At 55.1% G+C, this 23,722-nt stretch overlaps 1 protein-coding gene and 1 non-coding gene across 2 annotated transcripts in view; both read left to right on the top strand.

Moving 5' to 3' along the window:
- TMPRSS6 (transmembrane serine protease 6) overlaps positions 1-23,722 on the top strand; it is a 39,624-nt gene that overhangs the window by 12,649 nt on the left and 3,253 nt on the right. Inside the window, exons 5-16 of the mRNA XM_068970251.1 lie at positions 286-470; positions 727-768; positions 5,064-5,268; positions 7,965-8,101; positions 9,462-9,574; positions 9,871-9,980; positions 18,240-18,385; positions 18,768-18,866; positions 19,813-19,926; positions 21,332-21,448; positions 21,747-21,915; positions 23,264-23,535. Of these exons, the coding sequence (XP_068826352.1) occupies positions 286-470; positions 727-768; positions 5,064-5,268; positions 7,965-8,101; positions 9,462-9,574; positions 9,871-9,980; positions 18,240-18,385; positions 18,768-18,866; positions 19,813-19,926; positions 21,332-21,448; positions 21,747-21,915; positions 23,264-23,535 (1,709 nt within the window). The remainder of the gene's footprint in view (positions 1-285; positions 471-726; positions 769-5,063; positions 5,269-7,964; positions 8,102-9,461; positions 9,575-9,870; positions 9,981-18,239; positions 18,386-18,767; positions 18,867-19,812; positions 19,927-21,331; positions 21,449-21,746; positions 21,916-23,263; positions 23,536-23,722) is intronic.
- Positions 4,543-4,614, top strand: TRNAC-ACA (transfer RNA cysteine (anticodon ACA)). Its single transcript has one exon. It is a non-coding gene; the product is annotated as a tRNA-Cys (tRNA).

Below are 23,722 nucleotides of genomic sequence, written 5' to 3'. Positions count from 1 at the left end.
GGTGGGGAGTGCAGTGGTCCCATTCACTTATAACAGAGTCTGTGATATGTAACCTAACCTCTCACGCCTCAATTTCCTTATCTGTGAAATGGGTGGGCCTCTCCAGAGCTCCTCCCTCAGAGGGTGTTAGGTTTCCACGTGAAGATGAAAAGGGATGCCTGGCTCCATGCCCATCACATGAGCCACAGTTGCGGGCCCCCTCTAACTCTCACCAGGAGCCGGGGGCTGGGTGGGGCCCACACTCCAGGCTCCTCCCCCAGCCCCTCACACTTCCGCCTGCCCCAGGGAGGGACCATTCACCTGCTTCTTCTGGTTCATCCTCCAAATCCCGGAGCACCACCGGCCAATGCTGAGCCCCGACGTGGTGCGGGCCCTGCTGGCGGAGGAGCTGCTGTCTGCTGCCAACAGCTCGGTCCCCGCTCCCTATCGGACCGAGTACGAGGTGGACCCCGAGGGCCTGGTGATCCTGGGTCAGTACTGGAGACGAGGAACATGGGACGGTCTGGCGAGGCCCGGCAAGCCTGCCTCCAGGAATGGGATGCTCTCAGGATGGCCCCTCCCACTCCCAACCCCAGTGGCCAGGAGCCAGGACGGAGGGGTGGGTCATGGGGGACGGTGGGCAGTCAGGGTCAGTCTCAGACAGGCTCTGATAGTCTCTTCTATTTTTATTTTCATTTCATTTATTTATTCTCTCTGTTCATTTGTTTGTTCGTTTCCTTTTAACAGAAGCCAGCGTGAAAGACATAGTTGCACTGAATTCCACGCTGGGTACGCCACTTGGTTTTCCCTCTCCACTTGCCTTTTGAGTTGGTATTTTTTTCGGTTTGGCTGAGTGTCAGGGGTCCACACGGCTTCTTTGGGTGCAAGGGGCGCTGGTCTGGGGTCACCCAAGGGGCATGATAATATAGACTCAGAGACAGGTCCTGAGCAGGACTGGGGGCCTCTGGGGGAGGAGGTGTTGTGCACGCGTGAACAAAGTGTGTGTTTGCACAAAAGTGTGTGTGTTTCATGTGTGGGATGTGAGTGAGTAGCAGATTTAGTTGTACAGCCATGTGACCCTGCTTTTCTCTCATGGAATTCCATTTCTTCTGTTTTGAAATCTTATGTTTCCACTGATGGTAGAAAATAATCTTGTTGATTTGAGGTATGTCAGTCACTTTGGCTTTGAAACTTGGTCTTGGGAGCTATTTCTGTCACAGGTAAGGATACTCCCTCCATCTTTTCCTTCCCTTTCTCAGCCAGTCGGGCTAATCTGTCTTCTCCTCCCACCCCATCCCCACGCCCTATTGCTAGAGTCACCTTGTGCTTCTCCAAGAGGCTCCAGTCTTCCTACTGAGCCCTGGGAAGCAGAGCACCAGCAGAGCCACCAAGGAGTGCTGTCCACTTCGTAGGCTGTGTGACTGCTGACGTCCGGAATTGGGCAGTGCACTGCCTGGGCTACTGCTGTACCCTGTGGCTCTGAGCAAGATCTAAATTCCCAGATTCTTCCTCTTCTACCTAGGGAGGCAGAGTTGAAATCCTGGTTGTACCTTCTCTGACCTTCCTGTCCTCCCATGTGGCTAGTCAAAGGCTTACTTCCTTGGTGGATGGAGGTGATGGGGTCAAAGGACAGTTTTCAAATACTTAAAATCATGATTCTCATACAAAGATATGAGCACATGTCAAAGATTTGTTTAACTTACCAATGAGGGAAGCAGTAGGATTTTCCCTCATGTCTAAAGGAGAGCACAAGAAATTAATCTGTCTATATTTATTAATATGCATCATCTGACACCGCATTGGTGCACACATTGCCCTGATCCTTGGTCTCAAACAAGCCTTTCCATTGCGCTTGCCTGTGCTGAGTGTTCACATGTCCCCAGGTTTCCGGCAATTGCTTTATAATTATCCTTATTTGGTTCAGTACATGTCTACAGCCCCTGCCCTCCCAGAGCACAGTGTCTCATGGGGCAAGGATGACAATTCAAGTCCTCTAAGTAGGCTTAGGGGGCACTTTCTCCCTGCCAGGCCCCATGCTGGCTCACGAGACACCAGCTGACCGTGTCCTCACCCCTGCCCTCAGAGGAGCTCTGAGCCCCACGAGGGAGACAAACACATAAACAGAATCTCACAGCACCAAGTGCCAGGGCAAGAATAGAGGTCCCGGGGGCAGTGCAGAAAGGGAACCATTCTGCCCTGGGACAGAGCTGGACCCCCGGGGCTGTGATCCAAAGCAGAGGAAGGGATGTGTCTCTAGAGGGAAGAAGGGGTGCTCCTGACTGGAGAGGTCCTAGAAGGCTTCCTGGAGGAGGGAGGCTCAGGATTGGGGGATAGGGAGGAATCCGTCAGATCTGGTGGGGAAAGGACACTCTGGGTAGAGGGAGGAGCATGAGCAAAGGGCAGCGAGGAGAATACACAGGAGCTTCATTTACTTTCTCCCAGCCTCCCTAAAGGTGTTTCTGATGATCAACAGAGACCAGCCCTCCCCTGATCAGCTTCATACAAAAAAGTAATTATGAAAGCGGCAAAAGCAAGCATCAGCTTGGAGCAAGATTCAAAGAATACAAATGCTAGGCACCTTTCCCCAGGCTCCCTCTCCCTTCCCCTTGGCGATGTCAGAGGTTTCTCCCTGGAGAGATCAGCTCCACAGCTGGGGTCAGGATGGCCAGGGGTCATCAGGAGGAGGGAGCTGAGCAAGTGGTAGCAGAGCGAAGCCTGGTCCTTCACCTCCGCACCCTGCCTGGTTCTCAGAACCACGCAGAGAAAGAGGTGGGACAGGGATTAGCATTATGTCCATTTGGCAGAACTCAGAGTGACTGAGCAACTGATACGAAGTCACACAGCAGTAAGAGGTGGTGCCAGAACAATCATACAGAGTGTGAACTCCCTGCACAGCAGGCTGCCTCTCACATCCGGGGCTGGTTCCCACATCCCTTCTGCTTCCTGGCAGAGCATGCATCCTCCCTTCTTTATAGGTCAAGGTGAGGTTTAAATGACATACTTACGGCCCAGGTTCACTGCTGGTCCTTGGAGCCTAAGTCCAGCACAGTATAGGTGCCCATCAGCTATGAAGAATGAGTGAATGGTATAGGTGATACTGCTGTGCAGCGTCTAGCACTGCATTCAAAGCTCGTGGAGAGCTGCAAGACAGGCAGCACAGTGGGGGTGTGGACGCAGACAGGTGTGAGGAGCAGGCGAGGAGCGAGGGCAGCCAGCGGGGCAGGTTACCTCTGAGCCTCAAGTGTGACCAGCCGAAGGGTGAGAAGTCATAGGAGTTTCTTCCCAGCTCCACCTTCTCCCTTTCCCCCACACCTACCTAAAGAAGAATGGTCACTATCTGTATTGAGCACCTGCTATGTGCAAGGCTTCCCAGGTGGCTCAGTGGTAGAGAATCTGCCTGCAATGCAGAAGACCCGGGCTTGATCCCTGGGTCAGGAAGATTCTCTGGAGAAGGAAATGGTAACCCACTCCAGTATTCTTGCCTAGAGAATTCCTTGGACAGAGGAGCCTGGTGGGCCACAGTCCATGCGGTCGCAAAGAATTGGACATGACTGAAGCGACTGAGCATGCATGCATGTGCAAGGCACTATGCTGAGTGTTCAAGCATGCACCCTCCTTAAGCTTTGTGACAACCTAGCAAGGATCACCACTGCCTCCATTCTACAGGGGAAAAAACTGAGGCCCAAGGAAGATCAGGTGGAGATTCTGTGAACCTAGATCTGCCTGGCCCAGGTCTGTAAAATGGGGCCAATAATAGAAACTATTTCATGGAGCTGTTGAATGAGATTGTGAGTGTATGGCACTTGGTTCACTTCTGGGCATGTATCAAAATGCCTGCTAAGTGCAGTCTGTTTCATTCGTGCTGTTTGAGGATCACTAGCTTGAGCTGACTTCCTCTACCTGGCTGCCTCCCAGCCCCACTGGAACACACTCCCTTCTCTCCATGCGAAATGCAGCCCTGAGCCGGCTCCCCTTATTGCCTGGCCATCCTGCTGGTCTCCTGGTTTCCTCGGCATTGCTCTCAGCAGCCAGAGGAGTCTGTGGCCCGAGCCCAGTCGTGTCCCATCCTCACGTAACCTTCCATGGCTGTCATCTGCAGGACCAAAAGGCTTCTCTCCTGGGCATGAGGGGGCCCTGCCTCCCTCCTCTAGCATGCCCTCCTGCCTCCAAGGCCCCTGCCCACCCTAGCCTGCAGCCCTGTGCTCACTCTGTGACACACCCCCCCACCCTCCACCGGACTTCCCTGAGATCCCTCACTTCCGAAATATCCGCCCCCCCCCAGGTGGCCCAGGTGGTAAAGAATCTGACTGCACTGAAGCCAACTTAGGTTCAATCCCTGGGTTGGGAAGATCCCCTGGAGAAGGGAATAGCTACCCACTCCAGTATTCTTGCCTGGAGAATCCCATGGATGGAGCACCCTGACGGGCTACAGTCCATGGGGTTGCAAAGAGACAGACATGACTGAGCGACTAACACACACACCTGAAAACACATCAATAAATGGAGCAAAATACAGAAACCAGAAATAGACCCACGTAAACATTCCCAAGTAAGTTTTGGACTTCCCTGGTGGCTCAGGTGGTAAAGCGCCTGTCTACAATGCAGGAGACCCAGGTTCGAGCCCTGGGTTGGGAAGATCCCCTGGAGAAGGAAATGGCAATCCACTTGAGTACTATTGCCTAGAAAATCCCATGGACAGAGGAGCCTGGCAGGCAGCAGTTTATGGGGTTGCAAAGAGTCGGACACAACTGAGTGACTTCACTTCATTTCAGCATCTATATATTTCCCTGCTGTTCTTGTTACGCCCGGGCAGTTGACCGACCCTTTCTCTAGCATTCGCTTGGTCTGGTGAGCGTGAAGGGGATGAATGAATGAACCAATGAATGTATGTGTGGATGAGGAGGCTGGAGATGAAAGCAGTGGGGAAACAGGGAGCTGGGGCAGAGGGCCTCTGGGCTGGCCCCCGTCCAGCCCCTCTCCCCACCCCACCCCTGCCCAGGTGAGGACCTGGTGGGCTGTCCCCCAACCGAGTCCCTCCTCCCAGCTAACAGGGGTCAGGGGGCCTGTCCCTTTCCCCACTCCAGGCTGCTACCGCTACAGCTACGTGGGCCAGGGCCAGGTCCTCCGGCTGAAGGGGCCCGACACCCTGGCCTCCAGCTGCCTGTGGCACCTTCAGGGCCCCCAGGATCTCATGCTCAAACTCCGGCTCGAGTGGAAGCTGGCTGACTGCCGGGACCGGCTGGCCATGTATGACGCGGCGGGGCCTCTCGAGAGGAGGCTCATCACCTCGTGAGTCCCTGGGGAGGTGGTGGGGGGAAGGTTGGGAAGGGGGTGATGGTGTGAGGTCAAAGCCACACCCAGTGCTCTGAGACAAGGGGCTGGGTGACCCTGGGCCCTGTAGTTGGCATCTGGAAGACAGTGAGGCCAGAGGGAGATGGCGAGAGAAGAGTGGAAGTGCTTGTGTACTTTGGGCAATCCCCTTCTCCTCCCCCAGCCCGTGTTCCCATCTGTAACAAAGCAGTTGTACTAGACGATTAAGCTCAGCTCTGGGAGGTGACATGATCTTGTAAGAATGCTCTGAAGTCTGGCAGTCCCTGACTTCCAACCCTACGCTACTGCTTCCTAGCTATGTGCCCTAAGGCAAGTTACTTTGCCTTTCTGAAACTCAGTTTGCTCACCTGTAAAATGGGTGCACAGCCATTCCTACATTGCAGGGTTATTGAGAGGATTTCAATCAGATCTGGGCCAAGGTCTTTACACACAGTCATGCTGTCCACTATTACCAAACGTTCAATGTATCCATTAAACCTCCAGCAGCTGCTAGCCGTTATTACTTATCATTATGTACAGTCTAGCTGGGGCGAGGTCACAAAGGGCATGGAATGCAAGGGATAATCTGATCTTTAATACTTGGTAAGTGGGGGAACTAATGGAAAGTTCTTGAGCAGAAGAGAAGAACTTCAGGATAAGACGTGAAATGCTGAAGACAGGCAAGTAGTGGGCCTTGGGGAGCCCATGAAGGGGCTGGAAATGGCCTTGGCCTCCAGGAGCCTGGTCGCCTTCCCACAGGGTGGGGATGGGGCAGGGGGCTACAGGAGCTTGGGGGAGACCCTGGGGCACCAGGCTGCTGCCTTCTCTGTCCTGCTTGGGCACCAGCTTCCAAGCCCAATGGGGGTGCGACCTGCATGTTTGGGTCCAGGGCAGTCCTGCAGGGTGAGCTGAGTGAGGGTCTCCCCGGCCGCCTCCCCCAGGGCTTCTCTGATTCTCCAGGCTCTGAGGCTGCCTGTCATCTGCGGCCCCACCCACTGCCATGAGCTGACCGCAGTCTAGGCTGTGTGTAGGCTGGGTTCCTGGAGGGCTCTAGGAAGCAGAGAAGCCAGACACCAGCTGATTTCCAGGCCTGATGAGGGTGGGGATACTTCAGGGCTTTCCCTGGGGCTTCTCCAAGTGCCCCCTTCAGCCTGCTACTGGAGAGGGGATCTGACTGCTGTCTCAGGCCCTCAGAGAAGGTGTAAAACGGTGGATCAGACAGGACTTGGGGGGAGTCCTCAGACTTGCATCCCGGACCATGAGAGGGGTACCTTAGGGGTGATGGGAACACAGAGCGAGGGGCGTAGGGTGGTAGGGGGAACTGGTGGGGTCTCCAGCAACCTTCAGCTCATTTTAGTTACAACAAGGGCTCAGCTGCTTAAGTAAATGAAAAGAAATCCCCAATATTACAAGTGAGGATTAAAGGTGACCTCTTATATCTTATCTCCCACCTTCTGAAGGAGAGGAGTAGTGGAGGCGTGGTGTGGGGGGGGGGTGGGCAGCAGTGAGAACAAGCTGGTGATGGTCAAAGCAGTAGGACCAGGGAGGGGTGAGCGCCTCCTGGGTGAGCTGAGGCCAGGGGAAAGGACCCTTCCAGGACCCTGGGGCACCAAGACTCTCCTGAGGAAATTTCTGGATTGCTCACTCTTCCCTCGCCAGCAGCAGGGTTCCCAGGGCTGGTGTGGATGGTGCTTCTGAGGCTGTGCTTGAGGTTTCTCGCATTTGCCTGGGTGCCTGCAGTCCCCCCATTGCCGTCCCCTCACACTGGTCGAGTTCAGAGCTGGCACAGGTCAGGCAGGCAGTACCTCCCTGCTGGATGCCGGCGCACTCCCTCCAGGGGAGGCAGGGTTACTAGCTTCCTAGGAATTGGTCTACTGCTCCAGAGAATTCTGAGTCAAGAGGAAGTTTGGCAGAGGTTGGCCAACAGTGAGGGAGGGGGAAGCCTGGAGCATCGTACCCTGAAATGGGTTGAATGGGGGCACAGATATTGTGGGAGTGCCAGCCGCTATCACAGGCAGTGCCCAGCATGGGTCTGTCTGTGCTGTGGACCCAGAGTGGGGCCTTGGCAGCTTCATGAGCCTCAGTTTCCCCACCTGGTAACCAAACAGTTAACCTTGACAATCCCTGAAGAACTTTATCATGGTTGACATTCCTGAGTCTCGAATTCTACGATATGGTTATTTCTCCTGTGCCTCCCCCAAGCCAAGCTCTGGGTAGAGTCCTGGGGTACCCAGGGGATCACCAGACTGTACACCTGTCTTCTCTCTGTTCCAGTCAGGAGAGCCAGGAGTTAGGTGTGGTCAGCCAGAGGGCATGGCCCGCATAGGTGCCAGTCTGGTCTCCTTACAGGGCATAGGCTGGGCACTCAGGGGTCACAGAGATTCTGAGGGGCTGGAGGGGTGCTGTGGGACAGGAGTCAGCAGTCACAGTGGAATTGTAAACTCCAGAAGTCTGGGAAACCCCTTGTCTTCTCTCCTCTGAAGAGCTGGACTCACCGTTATAGGAGCCCTCTGAGAGGGTTAGACACCTGCCCGAGGACACACAGCAGCCTGGCCATAGACTCAGATGTACAGGCTCCCAGTCCCTGCTCGTCGGTTCTTCTGGGCAGCCCACAGCCCTCCCAGATGTCCTTCCCAGGCCCCGCCCCTCCTCGTCTCCTTTCTCTGTCGCACCAGGATCTATGGCTGCAGTCGCCAGGAGCCCGTGGTGGAGGTCCTAGCCTCAGGCGCCAGCATGGCGGTGGTCTGGAAGAAGGGCCTTCACAGCTACTACGACCCCTTCGTGCTCTCCGTGCAGCCTGTGACCTTCCAGGGTGAGGGGTCAGGAGTCCTGCAGGGAGGAGAGGGGCTCAGCGGCAGAAGCCACGGGTGCTCCTTGGGCTTGCCTTCCCCTTCTTTGCTCTGGTTGGAGATGGGATGGGGGAGGGAAGGTTCTGGAAGCCTCTCTGCTCTCCAAACTCACACCCACCCCTCTGAGCCCCTTTATCTCTCTCTGTTCTGGCTCCACCACCCCTGCCCCTGCCCCACCCATGCTTCCTCCCTCCTCCTCACCTCATCCTCTCTCCTGCCCTCTTGCAGACAACTTGCCTCTTTGCCTCCTCTCTCTTCCCTCCCTCCTTGGCTGTCTGCTCTCCCGGGCCCCTCCCCTGCCACGCCTCCCTCTGTGCGCACCCTGGCTGAGCGTGGAGAGTGGGGTCCCCCAGATGACCCTCTCACACTAAAGGTCAGCGCATTTATCCCTAGAGATGGCAGGGGAAGGGTGTTCAGAGGCGGGCGATTCATGGGAAAGGGTGCCCAGGCTGCCCCTCTGAGCCTTCCCCAGTCTCTCCTGCTTCCGAATCCCCCTCCACCACCCGCTTTCTCAGGAAGAGCAGGCCCCACCCTTCACGCCTCCTGACTGTCATCATCACCATCAATTATCATAGATCAGCTGCCTCTGGGCAGACAAAGCAAAACTTGAAGTTTCCCGGGCTCCGTGGAGGGAGGGCTACGCCGAGGACACAGGGCCTGCCCCCTTTCCCTTCCTCTGCCACTTGCCCTCCCTCCCCTGGTTCCACCCTCTTGGTCTCCTGTTGGTCACCCAGATACACAGGTGACCCTCTGGGAGTCTCTGGGGTTTAAGAAGTGCCACAGTCGGCCCGTTCTCATGGGCCTCTCTGATACAGCTCGATGGGGAGGGGAAGGAGGGCTTTAGGGACCCTGGCTCCATGGGAGGTGTCAGGGCAGCTGAGGACACAGCTGCTCCCCATCCCTCGCCCTCTCACTGTGTGACCTCATCCAAGTTGCTCCTTTTCTCTGAACCTCATCATCTTTGAAAAGGGGAATGGTTCTTTCTCCCCAGTCCCTGTAACCATGAGGCTGGCGCAGCAGTGAACACGTTCAGTAGACGATCAAGGGCTACACAGCTGATGTCAGTAGCGAACATTTATTGAGCATTTACTACATGCCATGTTTGTGTAATCTGCTCAACTACCCTATGAAGTATGTACTTTTATTGTCCCCATTTCACAGAGGGAGAAACTGAGGCCCAAGTTCATGCATTCACACTCAGTCTTTAGGCTGTACTGTTTAGTGGCAGTCAGGGTGGTGGGGTTTCAGCTGCCCCCCACCTGCTGGCAGATGCAGTGGGGCGGGGCTGAGGAACCCTCTGTAACTTCTGTTCTCTGGGCTCAGCCTGCGAGGTGAACCTGACCCTGGAGGGCCGGCTGGAGCCGCAGGGTGTCCTCAGCACACCGTACTTCCCCAGCTACTACTCACCCAGCACCCACTGCTCCTGGCACCTAACGGTGAGCCCACCTACCCTCTGCCCACAGCACCCTATAGACCTCCAGGGACCCCAGCTGGGAGGGGAGCGGTGTTCTGCCTCTGACCCAGGCTGCCCCCTGGGTACTAGTCCCTCTGGGGTGGGTGGGATGGGTCCCTTGGCCATGGTGACACTTGATGGTTGAATGACTGACAGACCTCAGCCCCAGGCAGTGCTCTATGTTGGCAGGCCTCCTTCCTGCTTTGTGCTCCTGGGAGATGGGGCCATCAGTGCCGCCACAGCCCGTGGGCCCCCTAGTGACCGGCTCCTCTGTCCTAGGTGCCCTCTCTGGACTACGGCTTGGCCCTCTGGTTTGACGCCTACGCACTGCGGAGGCAGAAATACGACATGCTATGCACCCAGGGCCAGTGGACCATCCAAAACAGAAGGTACCCACCCCCTGGACCCCCTCCCTTTCTCTGCAGGTAACCTCCCTTGGGAGCTCAAGTGTGGACTCTCAGAGGGGCATCACGGGAAGAGAGCATAGGTGGGGTTGGTCAGCCTGTTGCCTTACTCTTGACCCCTGTCCAGCTCCAGCCCCAGCCTCGCCTCCTGCCACTCAGAGGTCTCAGACACACATTTGTCATCAGTCACCTTGGATGCTGATCCTCGTTAGAGTGAAATGGTTTCATTGTTGTAGGTACTGTCACCCCAGTGCCTGGCACCCCGAATCCTTAAATGAGATGATGCAGAGTCATAGGACTCAGCAGTGCTGGGGCACCTTTCCTAAATCCACCCCAGTGCCATCCCTTATCCTGCCCCCCATTGTTGGTCAAAATAAAGCAGTTTCTGGGCCTCAACACTGCTTAGCCTGAGTCCACGCGACTTCTGCTAACCTGACCACTCTCCGAAGCCACCGGAGTCACCCGCATCCCTCGTGGGATGCCGGTCCTGCTCTCTGTCCTACCCTTGGCCCCCTGGTGACAGAGTTCCTGAGGAAGAATTGAGTCCTTTGGAGAGGTGGGCAGGACGCGGCAGAGCCAGGCCATCCCCTGGTCAGCATGAATGCAGTTTGATCAGTAGGGTGAGGGGGGCTGGCCCCCTGAGGGCCACAGGTGGTCCTGGCAGTCTCAGAGGAGTGGGGTGGGTGGGGAAGTGGGAAATGCAGACATTGCAGGTGAGTTTCCCCTGGTTTGGAGAGAGACAGTGGACTGGGGCGTTCAGGGAGGGGATGTGTACAGTGGGAGGGGCTCTGTGTCTAAATACTGTGCGGGAGCGTCCCGAGTGGAAGAGGATGGCTCAGGCACGGGTCGTCACTGGGAGGGGGTGAGGCGGGAGGGGAGTACGAGGCACAAAGGGCAGCAGCAGACATCCTGGCATGGCACCGTTGTTGCAAGGGTGGGGCAGAGGCCTGGGGAGAGATAAGGGGTCTCAAAGTAGCCTCGCAGAACTAGGGAACCCCCTCCCCACCTGGGGACCAAGAATGCCCAAGAGAAGATTCTACATCTCATCTCAGGTTGGCCTTCTGCTCTTCCTTCCAACCCTGAGGTCCTAGGGGTCTATGAGAGGCTGGGATTCTAATATGCAAGGTTCCTGATTTCTTTGTTTTGCAGATTTTCAGTATCAAAGATTCCAATACATTAAAATTGGAAAGTTCTGGGACTCTGGAATTCTTGGATTCTGGGGGTAGTGTTCATGTTCACCCATGCTTGGGTTTTGCTTGTTGGTTGATCCTATTGAAAAGCATCAGCCAGGCAAAGGGGGACAGGGATTTGACTACACTCGTTGACTCGTCACCATCCTTTCCAGGGATTTGGGAAGCTGTCAGGGACTGTGATTAAAAGGGAAAAGAAGACATGCCAACAATGTGAGTTTGGGCCTGTGCTATTTGGGGGTGATGTCAGGTGGTGTGACTCTGGCCCTGTGCTTTTTGGAGAGCAGAAGGCATCTTGTCCCACAGACCCCAGCATGTGGGAGGCCTTTCTGGGCATGACTGTCTCGATCTTTCATGGAGCTCCCTCAGGGCCCTCCGCATCAGCTTGGGGCCACGCAGATTGAGGATGACTGGGTTGACCCCCAACTCAGCATCGGGAGCCCACAGAGTGACCTTGAGAGTGGTCCTTGATTCATGGTCCTCCGAATGAGATTAATATCTTTTCCTGTTGCCTTCTCAACCCTAGAGGTGAATCTGATATCTCAAAGAGGAGCTAGGAAGACAGAAGGGCCCTGGGTCTGATGCTTCTTCACGTACCTCCCACCCCCAAGGCTATTCCGTGGGCTGGGAGGTGGGCCCTGGCATCAGGTGCCCCATTCCACCTGCTTGGTGTTCAGCACAGGGCCTGAGTTCACTGGCCTGACCGCCTGTGATGTCAGCAGTATCATCATTCCATTTCCCAGAGAAGGAAACCAAGGCTCAGTGGGATTAAGTGGTACCCAGATGGGTCCAGAGTCAGGGCCCCTCTCCCATGCACACCATGGGGACAGCGGGACACACAGTGATCCACGCCGTGCTCCCCTGGAGGGCCTCCTGTCTGCCTCCCTGACGCAGCCAGGAGGGTTGGGCAGAGGTGGGGGCCCTAGGTGGTAGGACTTCATGAGTTGCCCTTGGGTTTCCAGGGGGGACCACAGATGGGGAGAGTCTTCATCAAAAGGAATGATGCTGCAATGGTGAAATTTGAGGCACTGTGGCAGAATCTACCAAAATTGGAGGATCTCACCCACCCTAGTGTCTCAAAGCACCGTTGAGCTACAGAAAAGTGGGCTGGGCTGGCCATTGAACCCTATCTTTACCCATTGTACAGGTGGGAAAACTGAGGCCAAGGGAGGACTAAGGACTTGTCCTTTTATTATTATATTTATTTATTTATTCATTTTTGGCTGTGCTGGGTCTTCCTTGTGACTTTCTCTAGTTGTGGCACACTGACTTCTCTTGTTGTGGCCCGTGGGATCTTAGTTCCTTGATCAGGGATCAAACCCACATCCTCTCCATTGGAAGGCAGGTTCCTAACCACCAGGGAAGTCCCCGGCCTAATGTCCTTGTCTCTCTGTCTTGAAGTGGCAGGTGGGGTGGGGAGGTGAAGCCCGACAGGGCCTGGCGCTCCCATCCCCCTCTCTCTTCTGAAGCCTCGTCCACCTTGGCCATTGACCAGGAGCGACAGAGGAGAGGCTGGGGTGATAAAGATGTGCTCAGGGAAGCCTGTCCACCTGGTTTTGCATGTAACTCTGGGTACATCCCATTCCTTATCTATAAAACAAGAAAGTTAGGCCAGCCCAAGGCCGTAACTTTTTATTATTTACCCATCAGAAAGATGTCTCCCAGTAAGTTGTGTTTATTAGTTCCTAATGAAATGTCCTTCCAAGTTGGGCTGGAGAGGTAGAAAGAGTTTAGCTATTGAAACAAGAAAGCAGGATTCAAGTCCTGGCTCCCCTCCTTCTATTTGGCAAGGACTCACCTTTCTCAGCCTCAAGTAGCCCATTTAAAAAATGGGCATGAAGCAGACCTCCCATTCAGGGAAGAGTAACTGAAATGATGGCTAGAGGATGCTGGCTCCTGTAGGCTGGGATAAAGCCCAGTTCAAGAAGGCACCAACCATACATTCAGGACTGGCTCCTGACTCTGCACCAGGCAGGCCCTGAGCTCGGGTGCCGTTTCCCTCATCCTCAGCAACCTGGAGAGGGAGCTGGCCCCACGCTGCCTTCATAGACCTATGAGGGGCCGAGGCACAGAGAAGCAAAGGCATTCCCACAAAATCACCCAGCTTATAACTAGAGAAAACAGAGTTGAGCAGTAAGATCCAGAGCATGCATGAGGGCGTGTGGGCCTGTGAGCGTGTGTCTGTGAGAGTATGCACACGCACACTTGTGCAGTCTTCTGTCAGAGCCTGGGGGCAGCCGTGTCAGCTGTTCCCTCCCATGGTCGAGGCGCCCTTCTAAGGGGACTGACCACTGCTCTGTCTCTCTCCACATCTGAGAGCCACCTGGGAAGTCCCGTCTCTGTCTTCGCAGACCTTTGTGAGGATCAGGGTCCCTAGGAGAGACTCGCGGCCCCCTGCCCCTAGGCTCCTGCCCGCGCCTGAGTGCCAAAGGGGAGGCAGAAGTGTACCTCCAGATTGCAAGCACTGGGCAAACCGTTTCCTCTAGTTCTGATCTTTTTTGATAACCATCAGCCCATGTAGTTGCTGGGAAATTCTTTGAATAAGCATTTGTTGGAAAATCTGCTTGTGTGGGTGGCAGAGACATGAGAGGTCTGGGGAAGGGTGTAGATTTCCAGGCACAGGATCTGTAGGGAGGGGGATGCACAGAATGGCCATTGACGAGGAGCGACAGAGGGTAGGTTGGGGGAGAGGGGGGGTCTCACCCCTCAGTGCCAGCATGGTGATGAGGAGAGGCTGGCTGGGCTCCCTCCACTGGCGAGGCATCCTTGGGCATGTCACCTTCCTCCTCTGAGCCCTTACTGCCTTCCTCCCACCTCCCTCTTTCCTCCCCAGTTTCTCCCTGGCCTAGGCCTCATGCCCTTTGAGTGGCCTGGATGCGGGGGAGGGAGCTGACCTCGTGAGATCCGGCCAGCAGCGGCTGGGTTTCACAGAACCAGCTCTGACGGGGCGTCAATACAGCACAGGCTTCCCCCTTTCCGGGAACCTGCCTCCTGCCAGCTTCCTCCCCTGTGATGTCACTTTTCTTGTGATCTGCCCAACCATTTCCACTTCGCTGATGGCGACAGGCAGAGTCACTGGCTCTCTAAGCCTGCTGGAGCCCCTCAGGCTGGGCCTAGATATAGGGTAGCCCTTCTGGTCTCCAGAGCCCCTGGGTGGCCACAGAGGCTCCCCGGGCACTGCTGGGGGCCGGCAGTGTGGAAGGAGGAGCTACTGTCCTCAGTGAGCTCACAGCCCAACGACGTCAGCAGCTAGTTTTCAAAGAAATCCCTTCTCATTCACTCCATAAAACATCCTACAGGGAGCTAGCACCCCATCTTACTACAGACATGGGAACAGAAGCTTGCTGAGGTTGGGTGAGATGCCCAAGGTCACACAGCTGGCTCACGTGGCAAAGCCCAGCCTCAGCCTCAGCTCTGCAGCTTCAGGTCCAGTGCTCTGGCCACGTGAGACACTGCTGACCTCCCTTTTTCAGTGCTCGCCTTCTCTGACTCTCTTTCCCATTTAGCCTGTGTTGAGGGAAGGGAATATCTGTGTGTGTATATTCACCCATCTATCCATTCGCCCACCTTCAATCCTTCATCTGCCGTCAGTCCTTCCTTCCTTCCATCCATCCATCCATAAGTACACCAACCCACCCTTCCTTCTTTCCATCTACCCACCCTTCTATCCGTCCACCATCCAGTCTTTCTTGAACTCCTTGAGTTCAGCTAGAGATGCTGATATGCAAGGTTGACCGGATCCCTGCTTACTGTCTGTGTGAGGCAAGAAGCAAAATTCCCCACATTCAGAGAAAGCAAGGCAGGCATGAGTGCAAAAAATGGTGCCTTCAGACCCCAAGCACTTTGTAGCTGAGATGAGAGGTGGGCTCCACAGTCTTAAGACTTTTGGCGCGCCTTGGAGAGGGTGTATGGGGGTGGGGGCAGCATTTGATAGATGAAGAGGGATTGGAGAGTCAGGGGATTTAAACCCTCTCCCAGAAGGCAGTGCAGTAAGAACCAGAAATGAAAATGTGCAAAGAGGCCAAGCCAGTGTGTAGTTCCATAAGCCGGGCTGCTGTGGGGGAGAGGGAGCAAGGGAGGGAGGAACCGCCTTAGCTGGACTATACATGCCCTGGCTAATTCGGGCAGCCTCTGATTACTTCCAGCCAATGTTTCTGGGGTGTATTTTTCAGAAGCAAGAATCTAGGCCGTTATGTGAAATTAGCTGGCACGTGCATTTTTTAAAAGGTTTTTAACACTGCATAAGCTAAATAGATCCTCTTTCGATTGAATAATTTAGCCTGCGTCACCAGATTTCAGCCTCTGCCTTGAATTCTTTTGTTCGTGTCTGCTAACGAAGAGCCTTGCCCCAAAATGTCCTTAGAGCCTCTGGCCACGGCGACCACGCAGCCCTCAAATTCTTATAAATATAACGTTTCCCTTCCCTCTAACCCAGCTCTGATTCTGTGTCTGTCCACGGTGAGCATGTGGGGACAATGCCCCAGGCCCCTGAACCTTAAGTATGTTCAGGATGCCCCTGATTTCTCATTTCCCCTTGCTCAGTATCTCCCAACCCCCAGATTCCCTATCCACTCCCCAGGACCAGTCTCTGGGGAGAGTAATCCTTGATAACTTTTACTAAAATACTTTAAAAACAAATGGACGATCCCCACACCATCCCCGCCTTGTTTCCTTAGGTTTGAAAGGATAAGAACCAGGTTTGCTCGGGACGCCCCCTGGTGGCACCTCATCCCTCTCGGGTCCCCCTGGGCTGTACTGCCCTGGTTCTCAAAAATTTCCACTTCAGAATCCTCTACACTCTTAAAAATTATTGAGCAACCCAGAGAGTTATATGCCTCATATAAAAACTATATTTGTAATCTATATGTACAGTAGTAGAAATGAAAACTTAAAACATTTAAACATATTTATCAATTCATTTAAAAGAAAAAACCATTACATTTTAACATAAAATGAATTATATTTTCCAAAACTAAAAACATTTGGTGAAGAAAAATATCCTCATTTTATGTTTTTGCAACTTTATTTAGTAATTGGATTAATAGACCAGGACTGAATCCCCACACCTGCTTCTTCGTTCAGTGGGTTACAGTATCATATATCCCGTAGTCTCTGGAAAATTTTACTGTATTCTTACATGGGGGCTTCCCTGGTGTCTCAGACAGTAAGGAATCTACCTGCAATGCAGGAGACCCAGGCTTGATCTCTGGATCAGGAAGATCCCTTGGAGAAGGGAATGGCTAACCACGCCAGTATTCTTGTCTGGAGAATCCCATGAGTGGAGGAGCCTGGTGGGCTTCAGACCACGGGGTCACAGAGAGTCGGGCACAACTGAGTGACGGAACACACACGAACATCCTTACATAGTCTCTGGAAAATTCTGCTTTATCCTTGTGGAGAATGAGAGTGAAAAAAGCAAATGATACCTGAGAATTATTATAAAAATAATTTTCTCTTTGAACCTCCAAGGGTCCCCAGGCCACATTTTGAGAACTATTCATTGGCATAGGGGCAAGAATATGGTTCCCACAGCCAGACAGTATGGCCAGGTCTGAGGGGGGCCATAGGGGACATGAGGGCTCAGCCTGTGGAGCTCATGTGGCGTGAGGGTCAGGGTGCCCACCTCCACTTAGAGCAGGTGGGGCCTTCTGGGCCTTGAGGAGGCTGGATTCTTGCCTACCTTCGCATTTCCCTTGCTGAGCCTCTTCTGGAAAACAGGATGAGAACAATTCCTGCTTATAGGGTGGAGCTGCTGTGACCTCAAAATCCCCATGCAATGAGGCCTCCAACTATTGCTGAACCAGTAAGTGCTTGCCATGTTCTAGGAGTTATGAGGAAGCCTCTGACCCCTGGGAGTCAGGGAACCTGCAGTGTGGGCTGCTGCACCTGCTGTGAGATGTTCTCATCATGCTTTGGGGCACTCTCACTTGCTCTCCTGACTTCCTCCTACCTTCTCTGCTAGTGTCATTTTCACTTCTCCCTGCAGACTTTTCCACCCATATTCTGGGTGCTTCTCTCATCTGTACAGGCATTCCCTATAGGGGCGGGCATTCCTAGGATCTGATGGGGCTGACCCATCTCTTCCGTGAGGGTGTCCTGCCTGGGAAGGCAGCGTACCCTGGGTTGCTCTTTGCGGTGGGTCCTGCCACTCTGGGGGTGTGGCTGCACCTTCCATGAAAGCATGTCCACTTGCTCTGTGAGGCGAGCTGGGACCAATGCTGTGTGGGAAAAGCCCCCTTTTCCCCCTGCCCTGGAGTTGGGAGGATTCCTACCTGCTTCCCAGGGGGTGGGATTCCACCTTTCCGTGGAGGTCTCCCACCTGTTCTGTGGGAACAAAATCATCATCCCGTGGGGGTTGGGGGGCCAGCAGGGATATGAGTGTGTTCCCATGGTTGGGGGATGGTCCCACCTGGGTGTGGCCATGCTTGAGAAGGTGCTGCCCATCACCTGTTGGTCCTGGAGCTGCACTGGTGTCCCCTTCTGTCCAGAGAGCCACAGGGAAGCCCCCAGGGCTATGGAGACTTCTCAGTGGGAGGCACGGGCTTGAATGGAGAGCATGGCTGTCTTCTTGCCCCACTCTGACTGAGTACAGTAGGAGCGTCCCTTCTCACCTATGGAGAGTAGACCAGTAAAGGAATTTTCCTTCCACTGACATATTGGAGCCTTTTGTCAGGTCAACAGAGATGAGAATTTCCCTTGTTTTACAAGTGAAGAAAGTGAGATTCAGAGAAGGGCTCTGACCTGCTAGAATCTCACAGCTCCTAGGTGACTGGGACTAGAATCCAGATGATAAATTTTATCCTGCCAGCAATGGGGAGGCATCGAAGGCTTCTGAGCAGGGCAGTGACACTGCCAGGCTGCTTTCTGGATGACTGTGGGGGTAAGCGGTCACCCAGGGGAGAAACCAAGACAGAAGGGGTAGGGGGGGCCCGGGTGCAGCTCCCCTTTCTTCCCCAGCTGCCCTGTCCTTGCTCTGTCTGTGCGCCGGGACCCAGGCTGTCCCGTGCCTTGGACCAGCCCGTGTAGCCCGCAGTCTGTCTCTCGTCCCCCCTAGGCTGTGTGGCCTGCGCACCCTGCAGCCCTACGCTGAGAGGATCCCCGTGGTGGCCAGCGCCGGCATCACCATCAACTTCACATCCCAGATCTCCCTCACCGGGCCCGGCGTGCAGGTGCACTATAGCCTGTACAACCAGTCAGATCGTGAGTGTGGGCAGATCTGGGAGTGGGGGGACCCCAAAGCCCCTTCAGCTTCTCCCTGCTTCTTAGCCCTCCCTGGAAGCACCTAGAGGCTAGTCTAAAGGAGTGTTGTGTGTGTGTGTGTGTGTGTTCACTCGTGTGCCCACATGTGTGCATGAGCATAGGCAGCTTTGCGTGTGCCCACATGTGCAAGGCACTCACAGGTGTTTATGAGGTATATACACTCATACATACCCGAGTGTGTGCTGTGTGCATGTCCCCAGACGTGTGTGTCCTCATGGACCATGTACACAGCCACATGGGCACACATGTGAGCACACAGCTGTGGTGTGTCTGCACGTGTTTTCATAATGATGTGTGTCCTGATGGTGCCCTCCCCATCCAGCCTGCCCTGGAGAGTTCCTCTGCTCCGTGAACGGACTCTGTGTGCCCACCTGTGATGGGGTCAAGGATTGCCCCAACGGCCTGGATGAGAGAAACTGCGGTGAGCAGCCCACCCACTCGGTCCCTCCTCTCTCCCCACCTCTGTGCTGCTGGGCTGAGCCTATCGTTTCGAGATCTCCCAGTGGGCAGCTCCCATTATCAGCATTCAGGAAACTCCCTCGCTGTGTTGAGATGCAGGGTGGACGCACAGGACGGGCAAGTGTCCTCTCCAGGGTTTCCCCGTGGGGCAGTGGCAGAGACAAACGGGGACCCAGGTATGCTGCTTCCCAGCTCATGGCTTCTTGCCACCAGGCTATGACCCTCAGCCTTCTGCCCAGGCAGCCATCCGAGAAGGAACAGAGCAGACGAGGGAGGGCAGGCCCAGGAGGAAGAAGGCTCTTAAGCAGGGTTGGGCAGGCCCAGGGTGGCCAAAGAGAGGACACTGTATCTGCCTCTTTTGAGCAGGACCCTCCACTGCAGGGGTTCAGACTGGAGCTGCTGACTCTTCCTGGGGCTATGCTCACCGCCACCCAACCCTGGCAGAAGGGGATCAGAAGGGGCTTCTGATGGTCCCCAAGTCAGGATTCTCTTGGAATAATAACTCTGCCTCTGAATCCTGGCTTCTGGCCCCCAGAGTCACCATCACAGCAGCCTGCATCCCATCAAAGTCTATACATGTGGGAGGGAAGTAGGAGGGAAAGGGGATGTGCCTGCCTCTGGACTGATCCTGCCTTCATGCTGAGGAAGGCACCTCATATTTGGAACCAGAACATCTGGCTTCAAGTTCTCGCTCAGCCAGGTGACCTCAGACAAGTCACTTTGTTTCCATTTTTCCACCAGTGAAATGGAGTATCTCACCGGGTTGCTGTGAGACTCAGGTGCAAAGTAGCTGAGAAAGAGATTTGTGATCATAACTTGCGACACCACGCATGGTCTCCAGGCAACACAAAGTCCCAGCCTGGTGCCTCTGGCTTCCTCCCACTTGCCCCTCCTCTGTGTCCTCACAGTCTGCAGAGCCACATTCCAGTGCCAGGAGGACAGCACGTGCATCCCCCTGTCCAGGGTCTGTGACCGGCAGCCCGACTGTCTCAATGGGAGTGACGAAGAGCAATGCCAGGAAGGTAGGGCAGGGTATGACTAGGTATCTAGAGGGAAACCAAAGAATGGGCTCAGCCAGACAGCCTGGCCCTTCTCCATGCTTCTTGCACAAAGGTTTCTGCCCTCTTGTCCAAATACTTACCAGCCCATCTATAAGTGTGCCTATATGTCCATCTGTCTACCCATCATCTGTCCATCCATCCATCTATCTATTCATCCATCCAAATACCCATCCACCCATTCTTCCATCCATCCATCCATCCATCCATCCATCTATCTGTCTGTCCATCCGTCTTCTGGTCTCCAACTATTTGTCTGTTTTTTGATTCATACATCCACCCACTGATTCGTCCATCAGCCTGTCCAACCACCTATCTCCCTGTCCACTAAGCCATCAATCTACTCATTTATTGGGTTTATTTGTTTATCCAGTTACCTGACTGTTGTTCCATTCTCCGTCCATGCATCCATGAATGCACAGGTGCAGGCATCCATCCAGGGATCTAACTAGTTGTTTGTCCACTGGCACTTACATCCACTCATTTATCCATCTAAACAGCTGTGTGTCAGTCTTCTTATCAGACCATCACACTGCACATTTATTGGTCTGCCCAATCTCTTGTCTGAGTCTCCATTGTTTTATACATCCATCCATCCACCCACCCATCCATCTCTCAGACCATCCAACCTTCACTTGCAGATTACCCAGTGATATGCAAGGCAGAGTAAGGAAAATGAAATAAAAGGCACCGGAGAAGTGGTCCCCATCCTCTGGGGATTATCTGATTTAAAAAAAAAAAAAAAAAAAGATGGGTCACTCTGGGCCAAAGCCTCTGAGCATCGTGCCCAGTAGCATAGGAAGACTGGAGGGCAAGGAGGAGATGCGGCTGGAACTAGAGAAGGTGGGCTTTGAACTGGGCCTTGAAGAGAAATAAGACTTAAATAGAGGAGGAAAGGAGACCAGGTGAAGACTGGCTGGTGGGGCAGAAAGCTCTTCACAGTGAAGGCAGTGAGGAGCAGGTGGGTGTCTAGGTGGGTGGGGGCCTGGAGAGCTGCCAGGCCAAGGTAGCGTGATGGGAGGGGCATAGCTTTGCTCTTGGGATCCTTGCTCATCTCAAGGGGGAGGCACAGTTCTGGCTTCAGGTACCACACCTAGGGAAGGCCTGACCCTACCGTCAGGAGCCCAGGTCTGAGAGGGGAGACATCACCTTCTCTCAAAACACCAGTCTGAGGGAGCGAGGGGTCAGGAGGGGATTCTCCTCTAGGGAATCCTAAAGGAGCCTCAGGGGACCCTTTAGAGTGATCAAGGGACCCCTCTCCAGTCGTCTCCTGGCCTCTTTCAGGCTCCATCTTCCCTGGGCCTTGTTTTGGAGACTCCTTCGGGCTCAGGGACCCACCCTCTGCACCCTGCCCCCCGCCCAATCCTAGGGGTGCCTTGTGGGACCTTCACCTTTCAGTGTGAGGACCGCAGCTGTGTGAAGAAGCCCAACCCGCAGTGTGATGGGCACCCCGACTGCAGGGATGGCTCGGACGAGCAGCGCTGCGGTGAGTCCTGGGCGCTCTGACAGGCTGGGGTGGGCAGGACACCCTCCACATGCTGGGCCCACGAGCATGGGGGGCAGGGAGGTGCCCACCCTGGGGGGCTGGAGGGAGAGCTCACTGTCTGTCCATCTGTCTCTTTTTACCCCACCTCTGGCCTCTCGTGGGGGTCCTGCCCACCTCCCTCTCTCTCGCTCCCTCATTCTCTTTCCCTGGCCCCCTCTGTGTCTTTCCCTCTCCTCTTCCATGCCTCTCCAGTCCCTGTGTCTCACTGGTTCTCTCCTGCCCCTGCCCCTGCCCCCAGACTGTGGCCTTCAGGGCCCCTCAGGCCGCATCGTGGGCGGGGCCGTGTCCTCGGAGGGTGAGTGGCCGTGGCAGGCCAGCCTCCAGGTTCGTGGCCGACACATCTGTGGGGGGGCCCTCATCGCTGACCGCTGGGTGATCACTGCTGCCCACTGCTTCCAGGAGGAAAGGTGAGCCTGGGGACACAGGCCACGAGAGGTGGGTAGGAAGGTGGTGGTGAGGGGGCGGGGGCAGTGAGTCTGAGATCTCAGCAGACAGAGGGGAGGGTTGTGGGAAGCCCCTCAGACTTGCTGTCCCGACACTTTGGTTCAGCCCTGACTACCAGAACACACTCTGTGCCCTGGGAAAGGTTGCTAACCCCTGCTGCGCTCTGCTTCTGGTGTCTTGCTCTCAGCTGGGCCAGTGAGCCATTCACTTACTCATTCCTCTGTTCAGCGATATCTGTTGTGCTTCTACCATGTGCCAGGGGCTGTGCGAGACACTGGGGTACAGCTGAGAACAGAATTCCTGCCCTGGTCAGAGGTCGTGACACCCTTCTCCAGGTGTGCCTGTCCCCCACTCCGGGGACGGAGAGATGCAGAGAAGCCCACAAGAAGGGCCATCTCACCCCGCCCACAGACATCCCCCCATCTCCATGGTGGGCTGACAGCTCCCCTCTCCACCTCCAGCCTGATGCCCTGTGCTCCAGACCCAGCCCCCAGCACGGCAGCCCTGGACTCTCTCCCCACACCTCCTCCTCTTTACTGGGTCTGCACAGTCCAAACCAAAGGCCTGGAGCCACCCGGGCACCCTTCCTTCTCCCCCACACTCAGCCAGGCAGCAAGCCCTCTAGGTGGTTCGGACGCATCTTCAGCCACTGCCCGTCCATGCTGCCACCATCACCCCTGCGTCACTGCAGCAGCCCAGAGTCCAGCTCCCTTCTGCATCCTACGCCTAGGTGCCCAGGTGCCCTTCTGGGTGTGGTCTGACTACCCAGGTTCTTTCACTCCATCCCTGGCTCCCCACTGTCCACAAGGTAGAGAAAGACCTGGATGCTGACCTGGCCTCCAGAGGTCTGCACAGCCCAGTCTCTGCTGATTCTTTCACACTCAACTCCCACCCACTCCTCCTGAGGACCCGCAAATTCCAGGGGTTTCCCAGTTTCTCCATCTATAAAGTGCACAGAAAACATCTGCCGGTGCCTGGCACTGTGCTGGATTTTTTTTTTTTTAATCCACCATCTTATTGAATTCCCCCAGGAACATATGAGCCAAAGATGCTAGTCCCACTTCACAGATAGAGTGACTGAGGCCTAGAGAGGTACACTCACCTCTAGGAAGGGCTGAAGCTGGGGCTGAAATCCAGGTAGTCAGACTCCAGGGCCAGCACTGAGCACCACACTGCCAGCTGCACAGTCTGCCAGAACAGGGTGGGGATGTGTGTGGGGGACCAGGTCCCAGGTGGGAATGCTGGCTATCACAGGGATCCGGGATGGGAGGGGGGAGGCGGCCGCTGAGCGAGTCCCCATCCTGCCCCCAGCATGGCATCCCCGGCGCTGTGGACCGTGTTCCTGGGCAAAGTGTGGCAGAGCTCACGCTGGCCGGGTGAGGTGTCCTTCAAGGTGAGCCGCCTGCTCCTGCACCCGTACCACGAGGAGGACAGCCACGACTACGACGTGGCCCTGCTGCAGCTCGACCACCCCGTGGTGCGCTCGGCCGCCGTGCAGCCCGTCTGCCTGCCTGCCCGCTCCCACTTATTCGAGCCGGGCCTGCACTGCTGGATCACAGGCTGGGGTGCCCTGCGAGAAGGCGGTGAGCTGGACTGCAGGCAGGGGAGATGGGGTGGGTCTGGCTCGCCTAACTTCTGAGCCTGGAAGGGAGTTGGCAAGGGACCCTGGGGCTCCACTCTTGCTAGTCCTGGATTAAATGGGGTTGTATTTCATAGAAAAAAAAAAAAAAAGCTTTTACTACAGCCATGGGTTGTCTCCCTGGCCCTTCC

Source organism: Capricornis sumatraensis, chromosome 4 (assembly GCF_032405125.1).
Source record: "Capricornis sumatraensis isolate serow.1 chromosome 4, serow.2, whole genome shotgun sequence".
NCBI classification, from domain to species: Eukaryota; Metazoa; Chordata; class Mammalia; order Artiodactyla; family Bovidae; genus Capricornis; species Capricornis sumatraensis.
Note: the sequence above shows the minus strand (reverse complement) of the source record. Positions and strands in the feature narration are given on the sequence as shown.